At 46.3% G+C, this 12,723-nt stretch overlaps 1 protein-coding gene across 1 annotated transcript in view; it reads left to right on the forward strand.

Moving 5' to 3' along the window:
- The window catches only part of LOC120946165 (interleukin-1 receptor-associated kinase-like 2), a 49,054-nt gene that overhangs the window by 34,408 nt on the left and 1,923 nt on the right, over positions 1-12,723 (forward strand). Inside the window, 7 exon segments of the mRNA XM_040360976.1 lie at positions 215-279; positions 2,361-2,472; positions 5,175-5,284; positions 7,707-7,899; positions 10,459-10,521; positions 10,619-10,828; positions 11,545-11,935. Of these exon segments, the coding sequence (XP_040216910.1) occupies positions 215-279; positions 2,361-2,472; positions 5,175-5,284; positions 7,707-7,899; positions 10,459-10,521; positions 10,619-10,828; positions 11,545-11,935 (1,144 nt within the window).

Raw genomic sequence — 12,723 nt, forward strand, 5'->3', positions numbered from 1 at the left:
CGAATCGCAAAAAGTGCTCTGGTCTTTGACCAGCAATATGGTCCGGGGGTTAAGTGGCTAGAGAGAGTGCCATGTAGAAGTGGTAGAAAGTGGCTGCAAGAGATCAGCAGCATGGAGATGGGAACAATTATGAAAAAAAAAAATATTCAATAAAAAATAAAAGCACTCACCGCATGTGATGTCCGGGAATAATCGCGATTTTTTTTTTTTTTAGGTGGACGGAGAGCAGACAGACAGATTACATTCCTTCTTCCAGACAGAAGCACAGATCACTTTCCGGTGAGACTCATGACGATCTTCCTCTGACATCTGCAGCCAGCCCTGATCAGTAACTTCTGCCAGGGCTACTCTCTTCAAGAAGCGCATGTGCTGAAAAATCAAAAAAATAGAAGATCTGAAATAACTAACTACTAATATAACTATTAAATTCTAGGTATTGGAATTTCCTTTCAAATTTGGCTGTCAGTGAACGTAACGAATACGAATTTATCCGAAGTTACGAATCATCCGGAAATAACGAATGTCGCAGCTAAACGAATGGAACGTAACAAATTAATAATAATTAATAATAAAACGTTTTTATTATTATGACTATTTATTAATTTGTTACGTTCCATTCGTTTAGCTGCGACATTCGTTATTTCCGGATGATTCGTAACTTCGGATACATTTGTATTCGTTACGTTCACTAACAGCTATGGGCCAGATTCACGAATATCTACGGCGGCGTAACGTATCCCCTTTACGTTACGCCGCCGCAAGTTTTCGGCGTAAGTGCTTGATTCACAAAGCACTTGCCTGTAAACGTGCGGCGGCGTAGCGTAAAGCCGTCCGGCGCAAGCCCGCCTAATTAAAATGGGGCGTGTACCATTTAAATTAGGCGCGTAACCGAGCCGAACGTTCTGCGCATGCTTCGTTAGGAAATTTTCCGCCGTGCTTTGCGCGAAATTAAGGCACCCGATGTGTTTTTTGAACGTAAAAAATAAAAAAAATTAAATTTGACACGGGAACGACGGCCATACTTTAACATGGATGGTGTAATTTTACACCATCTAAATAGCACTCTTAAAGCGGTGGTTCCCCCTTAAAAACAACTTTTTTTTATTCCACTGCCCCCCCACATTACAATCGAATTAAGGCTCTTATTATTTTTTTGCTGCTGTACATACCTTGATACAGCATCTTCACCCGTGCATCAGGGTTGCGAGTCCCGCGGGAGTGGGCGTTCATAACATGGCGGTGATTGACGTTTTGCCCAAAAACGAGCTCTCCCCTGTCGCGTAAGCCGCGTCACGGTTGGCGAAAGGAGCCGAACGGCGAGTCGGCGCTATACTGCGCATGCGCATCGCCGTTCGGCTCCTTTCGCCAATCGTGACGCGGCTTACGCGACGGGGGGAGAGCTCGTTTTTGGGCAAAACGTCAATCAACAGCATGTGAGGAACGCCCACTCCCGCGGGACTCGCAACCCGGATGCACGGGTGAAGATGCTGTATCAAGGTATGTACAGCAGCAAAAAAATAATAAGAGCCTTAATTCGATTGTAATGTGGGGGGGCAGTGGAATAAAAAAAAGTTGTTTTTAAGGGGGAACCACCGCTTTATTTTTACAACGGGAAAAAACGGCTAGCGACGACGTAAGAGATTGCGACGAACGCGCGTATCTTCGTGGATCGCCGTAATCAGCTAATTTGCATACCCGACGCTGGAAAACGACGCGAACTCCACCCAGCGGCCGCCGGAAAATGACACCTAAGATCCGAAGGCGTACGAAGCCGTACGCCTGTCGGATCTTAGCCAAAAGCCGTCGTATCTTTGTTTGTGAATGACAAATAAAGATACGACACGGCAATTTGAAAGTACGCCGGAGTATCAGCAGATACTCCGGCGTACTTTTTCTGTGAACCTGGCCCTAAATTTTAAAGGAAATTCCAATACCTAGAATTTAATATCCAATAATAGTTATTATTAGTTAGTTATTTCAGATTTTCAAATTTTTGGGTTTTCAAATTTTCTGATTTTGGTTCTTATTTTCAAATTTTCAGATTTTTTTTTAATTTCCGAATTTTCAGTTTTTCAAATTTTATCATTTTAGAATGTCCGGATTTTCTAATTTTCGGAAAAACTAAGGCCTTGTGGAGAGTTCTGAATTAAAACGAATACCATATTAACTTAAAAAAGACACGTATTGCTGGGATCATGGCTGCGCGTGGGCGGTCCTTGCGTATTTAGAGGCGGGGGGTCTGGATGGGATCAACTCGTACAGTGGGTGTGGTTTGGGCTTGTCCCCCCAGAAAATGGGCAGGGTGTGGGTGGGGTATGCTTTGGGCACCTTTACATTATTTCTTGCCATTTACGTTGCAGCTGTACCCACCCTAATCTGCTGCCGCTGCTGGGATTCTGCCTGGAGAGCGGACGCCGCTGCCTCATCAACCAGTTCATGAAGAACGGCTCATTGGATGAGGCTTTACACGGAGTAAGTTCATTAACCGCCAATTGCAATAACTTTCATCTTCTTGTTTTCTGAAACAGCCAGTAAAATATAATCAGATAATAAGCTTTGAGGACCCATCATGCATTGCTACATTTATTCTGAAGGAAATACATCTCCATTGTAGGGTTCAATGCATAGTTCTTATTATTGTGCTGCAGGTTATTGCTTGCCCTGACACTTATTGTGGGTTATTGCTTGCCCTGACACTTGCCGGGGGTTATTGCTTGCCCTGACACTTGCTGGGGGTTATTACTTGCCCTGACACTTGTTGGGGGTTATTGCTTGCCCTGACACTTGCTGGGGGTTATTGTATGCCCTGACACTTGTTGGGGGTTATTACTTGCCCTGACACTTGTTGGGGGTTATTACTTGCCCTGACACTTATTGTGGGTTATTGCTTGCCCTGACACTTGCTGGGAAATATCGCTTGCCCTGACACTTGCTGGGGAATAGTGCTTGCCTTGGCACTTGCTGGGGGTTATTGCTTGCCCTGACACTTGCTGGGGGTTATTGCTTGCCCTGACACTTGCTGGGGGATATTGTATGCCCTGACACTTGTTGGAGGTTATTGTATGCCCTGACACTTGTTGGGGGTTATTACTTGCCCTGACACTTGTTGGGAAATATTGCTTGCCCTGACACTTGCTGGGGAATAGTGCTTGCCCTGACACTTGTTGGGGCTTATTGCTCGCCCTGACACTTGTTGGGGGTTATTGCTCTCCCTGACACTTGTTGGGGGTTATTGCTTGCCCTGACACCTACTGGGGCTTAATGCTTACACTGACACTTGCTGGGGGTTATTGCTTGCCCTGACACTTGCTGGGGGTTATTGCTTGCCCTGACAAGTGCTGGGAAATATTGCTTGCCTTGACACTTGCTGGGAAATATTGCTTGCCTTGACACTTGCTGGGAAATATTGCTTGCCCTGACACTTGCTGGGAAATATTGCTTGCCCTGACACTTGCTGGGAAATATTGCTTGCCCTGACACTTGCTGGGGGTTATTGCTTGCCCTGACACTTGTTGGGGATTATTGTATGCCCTGACACTTGTTGGGGATTATTGTATGCCCTGACACTTGTTGGGGGTTATTACTTGCCCTGACACTTGTTGGGGGTTATTACTTGCTCTGACACTTACTGGGAAATATTGCTTGTCCTCACACTTGCTGGGGAATAGTGCTTGTCCTGACACTTGTTGGGGGTTATTACTTGCCCTGACACTTGTTTGGGGTGATTACTTGCCCTGACACTTGTTGGGGGTTATTACTTGCCTTGACACTTGTTGGAGGTTATTACTTGCCCTGACACTTGTTGGGGGTTATTGTATGCCCTGACACTTGTTGGGGGTTATTACTTGCCTTGACACTTGCTGGGGGTTATTGCTTGCCCTGACACTTGTTGGGGGTTATTGTATGCCCTGACACTTACTGGGAAATATTGCTTGCCCTCACACTTGCTGGAGAATAGTGCTTGCCCTGACACTTGTTGGGGGTTATTGTATGCCCTGACACTTGTTGGGGGTTATTACTTGCCCTGACACTTGTTGGGGGTTATTACTTGCTCTGACACTTACTGGGAAATATTGCTTGCCCTCACACTTGCTGGGAAATAGTGCTTGCCCTGACACTTGTTGGGGGTTATTGCTTGCCCTGACACCTGTTGTGGGTTTTTGCTTGCCCTGACACCTACTGGGGCTTAATGCTTACACTGACACTTGCTGGGGGTTATTGCTTGCCCTGACACTTGTTGGGGCCTATTGCTTGCCCTTAAAATTGCTGGGGGTTATTGCATGCCCTGACATGTGTTGGGGGTCATTGCTTGCCCTGACACTTGTTGGGGGTTATTGCTTGCCCTGACACTTGTTAGGGGTTATTTAATGCCCTGACACTTGTTGGGGGTTATTGCTTGCCCTGACACTTGTTAGGGGTTATTTAATGCCCTGACACTTACTGGGGCTTATTGCCTCCCCTGACACTTGTTGGGGGTTATTACTTGCCCTGACACTTGTTGGGGGTTATTACTTGCCCTAAAAATTGTTGTGGGTTATTGCTTTCCCTGACACTTGTTGGGGCTTATTGCTCGCCCTGACACTTGTTGTGGGTTTTTGCTTGCCCTGACACCTACTGTGTCTTAATGCTTACACTGACACTTGCTGGGGGTTATTGCTTGCCCTAAAACTTGTTGGGGGTTATTTAATGCCCTGACACTTACTGGGGCTTATTGCCTCCCCTGACACTTGTTGGGGGTTATTACTTGCCCTGACACTTGTTGGGGGTTATTACTTGCCCTGACACTTGTTGGGGCTTATTGCTCGCCCTGACACTTGTTGTGGGTTTTTGCTTGCCCTGACACTTGTTAGGGGTTATTTAATGCCCTGACACTTGTTGGGGCTTATTGCTCGCCCTGACACTTGTTGGGGGTTCTTGCTTGCCCTGACACTTGTTAGGGGTTATTTAATGCCCTGACACTTGCTGGGGGTTATTGCTGAAGGCATTGCCAGGGGGAGTGCTGTGATCTCTGTGAGAGGTTATAAATACCTGGAAGAGGTATGATACTGAGCATGCTGCACTGAACATTAGAGAATAAATTGTATCGAATGCAAGGGCCGTCTTAAACGCAGAGCCCAAAGGAGCTGCCCCTTGTGCCCTCGCTGTCAAAGAAAATGTCATTCATTCATTTCTAGGGAGGAGATCACATCCTGAGCTGGGAGAAGAGGCTGAGGGTCGCTGCGGGTCTCCTGCGGGCTGTGCATCACTTGCATGCGTCTGACCTGTTCCACGGGAATATTAAGAGGTGAGTGTGAGATATCAACCCTCCTCCCCCCCCGAGACTTCCTCCTTAGAATTATCACTTCCTTGCATGGCGACCACATCTGAGCTCATGAGACGTCGGTCCACTTCCTCCTGTGACCACACAAGTGCCCGCTTCCCCGGGGGGTGACGTGCGGCCCCCTCACTGCCTTGGAAAGGTGGTCGTGTGCGCAGTTTGCCTTCCTTTGTCCCCTTCTCTGTGGTTTCCGGTGACACATGAAAAAGGTTTGTTAGACTGGCGATGATGCGATCACCAGCAACCCCTGATTTCTTAATTTCCTCCTGCAAGAGCTATAATTCCCACATGATTACACCTATTTCACATTAGCTGTTGCTGCAAGTCAGACAGAGCGCCACCATATTTCCTGACACTGGAGGACACCCAGCATCATCCAGCACTTTCCTCCCCAGCCCGACTGTCCTTGGCCCACCCCTCTCATTTATTGGATTTCAAGCGGAGCTCCACCCATTTCTGTGTTTATTAAAAGTCAGCAGCTACAAAAAAAAAAGTGTAGCTGCTGACTTTAAATAAACAGACACTCGCCTGTCCCACGGTCCAACGATGCGGCCGCCCCGAAGATTTGCTTCTCTCCTTCTCCTCTCCGGGGTGCCGGTGATCTGACGATATGGTTCCTTGACGTTAAGGTTCCCCTATTGAGATGGTTCCTGTAAGGACAGCGCAGGCGCAATCCTTGCCGACGGAAATCTCCGAGCCTCGGCCGGCATCCAGGGCGACGTGGAATTTGAGGAAAGTGGCCAGTAGGCCTCACGTCCTCGCTTCGCTCAGACGGCTCGCTCCGCTCGCTCGGCCTCCTGGCTCTTTTTTTAACATCCTCCAATCCACAGGGATGTTAAGGAATGAGCCTGGATGCCGGCCGAGGTTCGGAGATTTCCGTCGGCAAGGATTGCGTCTGCGCAGTACTTACAGGAACCATCTTAATAGGGGAACCTTAACGACAAGTCACCAGCATTGCAAGTGTGGGCACCCGGCTGTGACAGCTGGGTGCGTACTGCGCATGCACGAGTCGCGCTGCGCATTTTGATTGGCTGAGTAATCTTCTGGGACCTGTGACGTGTCTGGTGGCGGCTGCTGTTTTTTTGTTTGGGGGAGCGGCAGACAACCACCCCCCATGGCACCTCAAACCACCAGCCCCCCCTCCACGCTGTCGGTCCACCAGCACTTACCCCATCTAGGTGGCGGGCACATCGGGCAGTGGCGGGGATCAGGGCATCGGCGGACATCAGGAAAGGGAAGGGATCGAGCAGCGGCGGGGATCAGACAAGGGAAGGGATCGAGCAGCGGCGGGCAGCGGCGGGGATCAGACAAGGGAAGGGATCGAGCAGCGGCGGGCAGCAGCTGAGATCGGCAGACATCAGGATGCCTTTGGCATCGGGCATCGGTTCTTGTGTCTTCTCCTCCTCGCTTCCGCCATGCATCTCCTCCCAGGCATCGAATAGGATCGCCCTGTACTTTCAGCCAATCCGATGAAGGGTATCAGACCCGCTTCCCAATTGGCCAGGAAGGAGGATGAGTGTTGCCACAGCGAATATTCATTCGCTGTGGCAACACAACTGGGTGGGCTCCAGACGCAATGCTCTGCGCCCCGAGCCCACCCTATTTTGAAGCCTAGTAAAGCTTCCGGGGATGACGGTGGCTGCCATTGATAGATTCATGCTATGCATGAATCTATCCATTAGTCATAGAGGGGGGTGGCTGGAGAGAGGGGGCGGCGCCCGTGCACCCTTAATGGACGCACTGCCACTGATTAAACCCAAAAGCAAACATTTATTATATTGCAGCCTACCAATTCTTAGATGTAATGGCGGCCTTCGTTTTTTTTTCTTATTTTAGGCTTTCTTTCTTCTATTTTTATCTGGTGAACCAGCCAGCAAGTCTGTTGTTTTTCAACAGAACAAGCTGTCCTACAGAGATAGCAGTTGCAGCATTGACACAAACCATTTACCACTGACATGAGTTCTTACTATGATCAGCTTTTATTCATTTATTTAACCTTTATCCCACAAGAAAAAAAAACAGTTTGCTTTAACTGATTATAAAGTGTGAGCTGGAGTTTGGCTACAATTTGTTAGTGTATCTAAATCTGCTAGTGCATCTAACACTCCCCTTACCCCAGACTGAGAATGCTGCTGTCAGCTGTGCCCCCTGTGCTCCTTCATCCAGAGTGGGGGGGGGGCGCTCTAATACACGAGGTGTGTTACTGGCCAGATCACCAGGTGAAAACCGAGGAAAAAAAGCCATAAAAAGCAAACAAATGCAGTCGCCACATCTAATGATTGGTAAGCTGCAATATTATACATTTTTGGGTTTAATACCGCTTGAAGTCAGGACATGTGTGGAGTGACAGTACAGATCTGACTCCTCCTTATTTTCGTTGTTCTCGTAGTTCCAATGTGCTACTGGATGAAGATTTCTCTCCGAGACTGGGACACTCCGGACCTCGATTCTGCCCAGACACGTCCGCCAATTACACTCAGGTGAAAACCCAGGACGTGCAGAAGTACCAACCTTACCTGCCGGACAGCTACCTGAGGAGAGGGCAACTGACTGCACAGACAGACATCTTTTCTGCTGGCGTGGTATGGAAATACAGAGCGTCTAAAGAAGAATGTCCCTGATCAATCAATATCCCTGATCAATGAATGTCTCCAATCAATGATTGTCCCTGATCAATGAATGTCTCCAATCAATGATTGTCCCTGATCAATGCATGTTCCCGATCAATGATTGTCCCTGATCAATGAATGTTCCCGATCAATGAATATCCCCATCAATGATTGTCCCTGAATGTCCCTGATTAATGAATGTCTCCGATCAATGATTGTCCCTAATCAATGAATGTCCCCATCAATAATTGTCCCTGAATGTCCCTGATCAATGAATGTTCAGGATCAATGAATGTCCCCATTAATGATTGTCCCTGATCAATGATTGTCCCTGATCAATGATTGTCCCCAGTCAATGAAGGTGCTTGATCAATGATTGTCCCTGTTTAAAGAATGTCCCTGACCAATGAATGTTCCTGATCAATGAATGTCCCTGATCAATGAATGTCCGCGATCAATGATTGTCCCTGATCAATGAATTTCCCCGATCAATGATTGTCCCCGATCAATGATTGTCCACGATCAGTGAATGTTCCTGATCAATGATTTTCCCTTATCAATGATTGTCTTTGATCTATGAATGTTCCTGATCAATGGTTGTCTTTGATCTATGAATGTTCCTGATCAATGATTGTCTTTGATCTATGAATGTTCCTGATCAATGATTGTCCCTGATCAATGATTGTCCCTGATCTATGAATGTTCCTGATCAATGAATGTCCCTGACCAATGAATGTTCCTGATCAATGAATGTCCCTGATCAATGAATGTCCGCGATCAATGATTGTCCCTGATCAATGAATGTTCCTGATCAATGAATGTCCCCGATCAATGATTGTCCACGATCAGTGAATGTTCCTGATCAATGATTTCCCCTGATCAATGATGGTCTTTGATCAATGAATGTTCCTGATCAATGAATGTTCCTGATCAATGAATGTTCCCATCAATATACACTTATTGGGGGGGGTTACCAAAAACATGTAGCAGAATAAATTTTGGCCCAAATTTATGAAGACATTTTTTTCTGGATATGCTTTATAGTAGAAAGTAAAAAATATGTTTTTGTTTTATCCAAATTTTTGCTCTCTTTTCGCTTATATAATAAAAAAAAACCCAGTGGTGATCAAATCCCTCCAAAAGAAAACAATTTGTGTGAAAAAATGATATACATTCAATTTTTTGGGTACAGCGACCGCGCAATTACCAGTTAAAGTAACGCAGTGCCGAATAGAAAAAAATGTCCTGGTCATGAAGGGGGGGGGGTAAATCTTCCAGAGCTGAAGTGGTTAAGGATTGTCACGTTTGATATCTATTTACTCGGCACAACTTCATTCTCACAAACAATTGGGTGATGTATTGTGTGCCTTAAAAATTCGATTTTTCACTGAAATTTTGCGCTTGTTAAACGGTCGCACTAATACCATCTGGCATTAAAAAAAAATCTCCTAACATTTTATTCTTCAGGGTCTCTGCTTTCAGAAAATATATCGGCCCGGATTCAGATAGATTCGTCTATCTATCTGCGGGCGTAACGTATCTCACATACGTTACGCCGCTGTAACTTATGGCGCAAGTTCCGTATGCAGAAAGAACTTGCGCCCTTAGTTACGGCGGCGTAACGTATGTGTGGCGGCGTAAAGCCCGCCTAATTCAAATGGGGATGTCGTGGGCGTGTTTTATTTAAATTTAAGATGACCCCGTGTATTTTACGTTTTTTGTCAACGGCGCATGCGCCGTCCGTGAAATATCCCAGTGTGCATTGCTCCAAAGTTCGCCGCAAGGACGTATTGGATTCGACGTGAACGTAAATGACGTCCAGTCCTATTCGTGAACGACTTACGCAAACGACGTAAAATTTTCAAAACTCGGCGCGGGAACGACGTCCATACTTAACATAGGATACGCCTCATATAGCAGGGGTAACTATACGCCGAAAAAAAGCCTAACGTAAACGACGTAAAAAAATGCGCCGGCGGGACGTACGTTTCTGAATCGGCGTAAATACCTAATTAGCATATTCCTCGCGTAAATATACGGAAGCGCCACCTAGCAGCCAGCGTAAATATGCAGCGTAAGATACGACGGTGTAAGAGACTTACGCCGGTCGGATCTTAGGGAAATCCTTGCGTAACCGATTCTCTGAATCAGGCGCATAGATAGGACCGACCGCACTCAGAGATACGACGGCGTATCCGGAGATACGCCGTCGTATCTCGTATCTGAATCCGGCCCCTCGTGTTTTGGGGGGTCTAAGTAATCGTTAGGCCTAAAATTATATTAAAATTTTATTTCCGGCACGTGCCGCAAATATAACACTCCCATTGGTTGTGCTCTCAACCAAACTGTCAAACCATCCAATGGCTCGTGTCATATCTGATCACATGTGCAGTTGTAGATTAAACAGAGGCCAAGATGGCAGCTTCCTTGGCTGAAAACGATAGGGGGGTTTACTTACACTTTAAACGTGTGCAAAAAAAAAAAAACTGCAAAACCAGCATTGGCTACATTTTTGATTTGTCGCACCTCCAGGTTCTGGCGGAAATCCTGACCGGACTAATGGCGAGCGACAAGAGCCGAGACCCCGCCTACTTGGTAAGATCGTCCATCACTGAATCCAGCAACGAGCGATTGTTTTTTCTTCTTCCGCGGTCACTGCCCCCTCTGACGCTCGTTTTCCTTTTCTTACTAGAAAGATCTGGTTGTGAAAGAGATGGAGCAGGCGAAATCGTGTGCGCAGCCCAGCGGCGATAAGGCAGAGGCTGCGGAGCGCCTGTGTGCAAAGGCACTGCTTGGGAAACATGCTGACCCCAAGCCTGGGAGAGCCCCAGAAGAGGCGGGGCTTTACCTGGCGCTCGCCATCTGCTTGTGTCTCACCAAGAAGAAGGTTGTGTTATCAGAGGTATGGATGGAGGACTGGCAGAGGGGTCCCCTTACATTGGTGGTCAGTGTAGTGTCCCCTTACATTGGTGGTCAGTGTAGTGTCCCCTTACATTGGTGGTCACCGAAGACTGTGTCCCCTTACATTGGTGGTCAGTGTAGTGTCCTCATACATTGGTGGTCAGTGTAGTGTCCCCTTACATTGGTGGTCAGTGTAGTGTCTCCCTACATTGGTGGTCAGTGTAGTGTCTCCCTACATTGGAGGTCAGTGTAGTGTCCCCTTACATTGGTGGTCAGTGTAGTGTCTCCCTACATTGGAGGTCAGTGTAGTGTCCCCTTACATTGGTGGTCAGTGTAGTGTCCCCTTACATTGGTGGTCAGTGTAGTGTCTCCCTACATTGGAGGTCAGTGTAGTGTCCCCTTACATTGGTGGTCAGTGTAGTGTCCCCTTAAATTGGTGGTCAGTGTAGTGTCCCCTTACATTGGTGGTCAGTGTAGTGTCCTCATACATTGGTGGTCAGTGTAGTGTCCCCTTACATTGGTGGTCAGTGAAGTGTCCCCTTACATTGGTGGTCAGTGTAGTGTCCCCTTAAATTGGTGGTCAGTGAAGTTGTCCCCTTACATTGGTGGTCAGTGTAGTGTCCCCTTACATTGGTGGTCAGTGTAGTGTCCCCTTACATTGGTGGTCAGTGTAGTTGTCCCCCTACAACATTTTGATGTCTACCAATTCTCCGCCAGGTCACCGCCATGTTGGAAAAAGCAGAAAACGAGCTCAAGGCTCCATTAAAAGAGTCCAGAGAAGAGATGTCCAGCCTGAACGTCCCGGAGGAAAGTGACTTTGAGGAATCGTTGTCCCCGCGCTCCGCACCTAGGGAGCCATCTTGTTGGAGCCTGCCCAAAACCAATAAAGCTTTTCACCGTATGAATGTGAGGACTGCGTGCGGCATGGAGGCCGGGGAGAGGCCAGCAAGAAGCCCCTGTGAGCTGGATGAGTCCGGCAGCTACCTGCTGTCCCCTGGGGGGATGTGGTATGATATGGGGGCGGAGCCGCCATCATGCAACACGCAACCCGGACCGTCTGCCCGCGGACACGTCAGCAACCTGGACTTCCTGGATCTGAGCAGCCCATGTGAGTGTCTAGATCCCGATCCTTAAATAGTCATTGCAATCTTCCTAGAGAGCCAATGAGATTCAATATTCAATATATGCACGCAGGGCCGCCATCAGGGGGGTACAGGCAAGGGGCCCAGAGGTTCCCAGGGGCCCCAGATGGCAACCCCCTTTTTTTTATATATATATATATATATATTTATTTATAATTTTTATTTATATATATATATATATATATATATATATATATATATATATATATATATATATATATATATATATAATTATTATTAAAGGGCCCAGAGGTCCCAGGGCCCCGGATGGCAACCCCCCTTTTTTTTTATAAAAACATTAATTTTTTATTTTATTTCTTTTTTATATATGTTAAAGGGCTCAGAGGTCCCCAGGGCCCCATTTTTTATAAATGTTTATTTTTTTTTATTTTTGTTTATATATATATATATATATATATATATATATATATATATATATATATATATATATATATATATATATATATATATATATTGTTATTATTATTATTATTATTATTATTATTAAAGGGCCCAGAGGTCCCCAGGGCCCTTTATCCATTATTAGTTTTATAGTATATGCATTTATTTATTATTTATTTATGATTATTTTTTTATCCATTTATTTTATTCTTCATTTTTATTATATTTTTTAGCTGGAGTTCTGTTCTCTCTACACAATAAATGTGATATTTCTATTTTTTACATACAAGCCCATTCATACCTGTGTATTGCGGCATTGTGCGCATCACCGCAAGTTCGCAAAACACGCCTG

Source organism: Rana temporaria, chromosome 7 (genome assembly GCF_905171775.1).
Source record: "Rana temporaria chromosome 7, aRanTem1.1, whole genome shotgun sequence".
Lineage (NCBI taxonomy): Eukaryota > Metazoa > Chordata > Amphibia > Anura > Ranidae > Rana > Rana temporaria.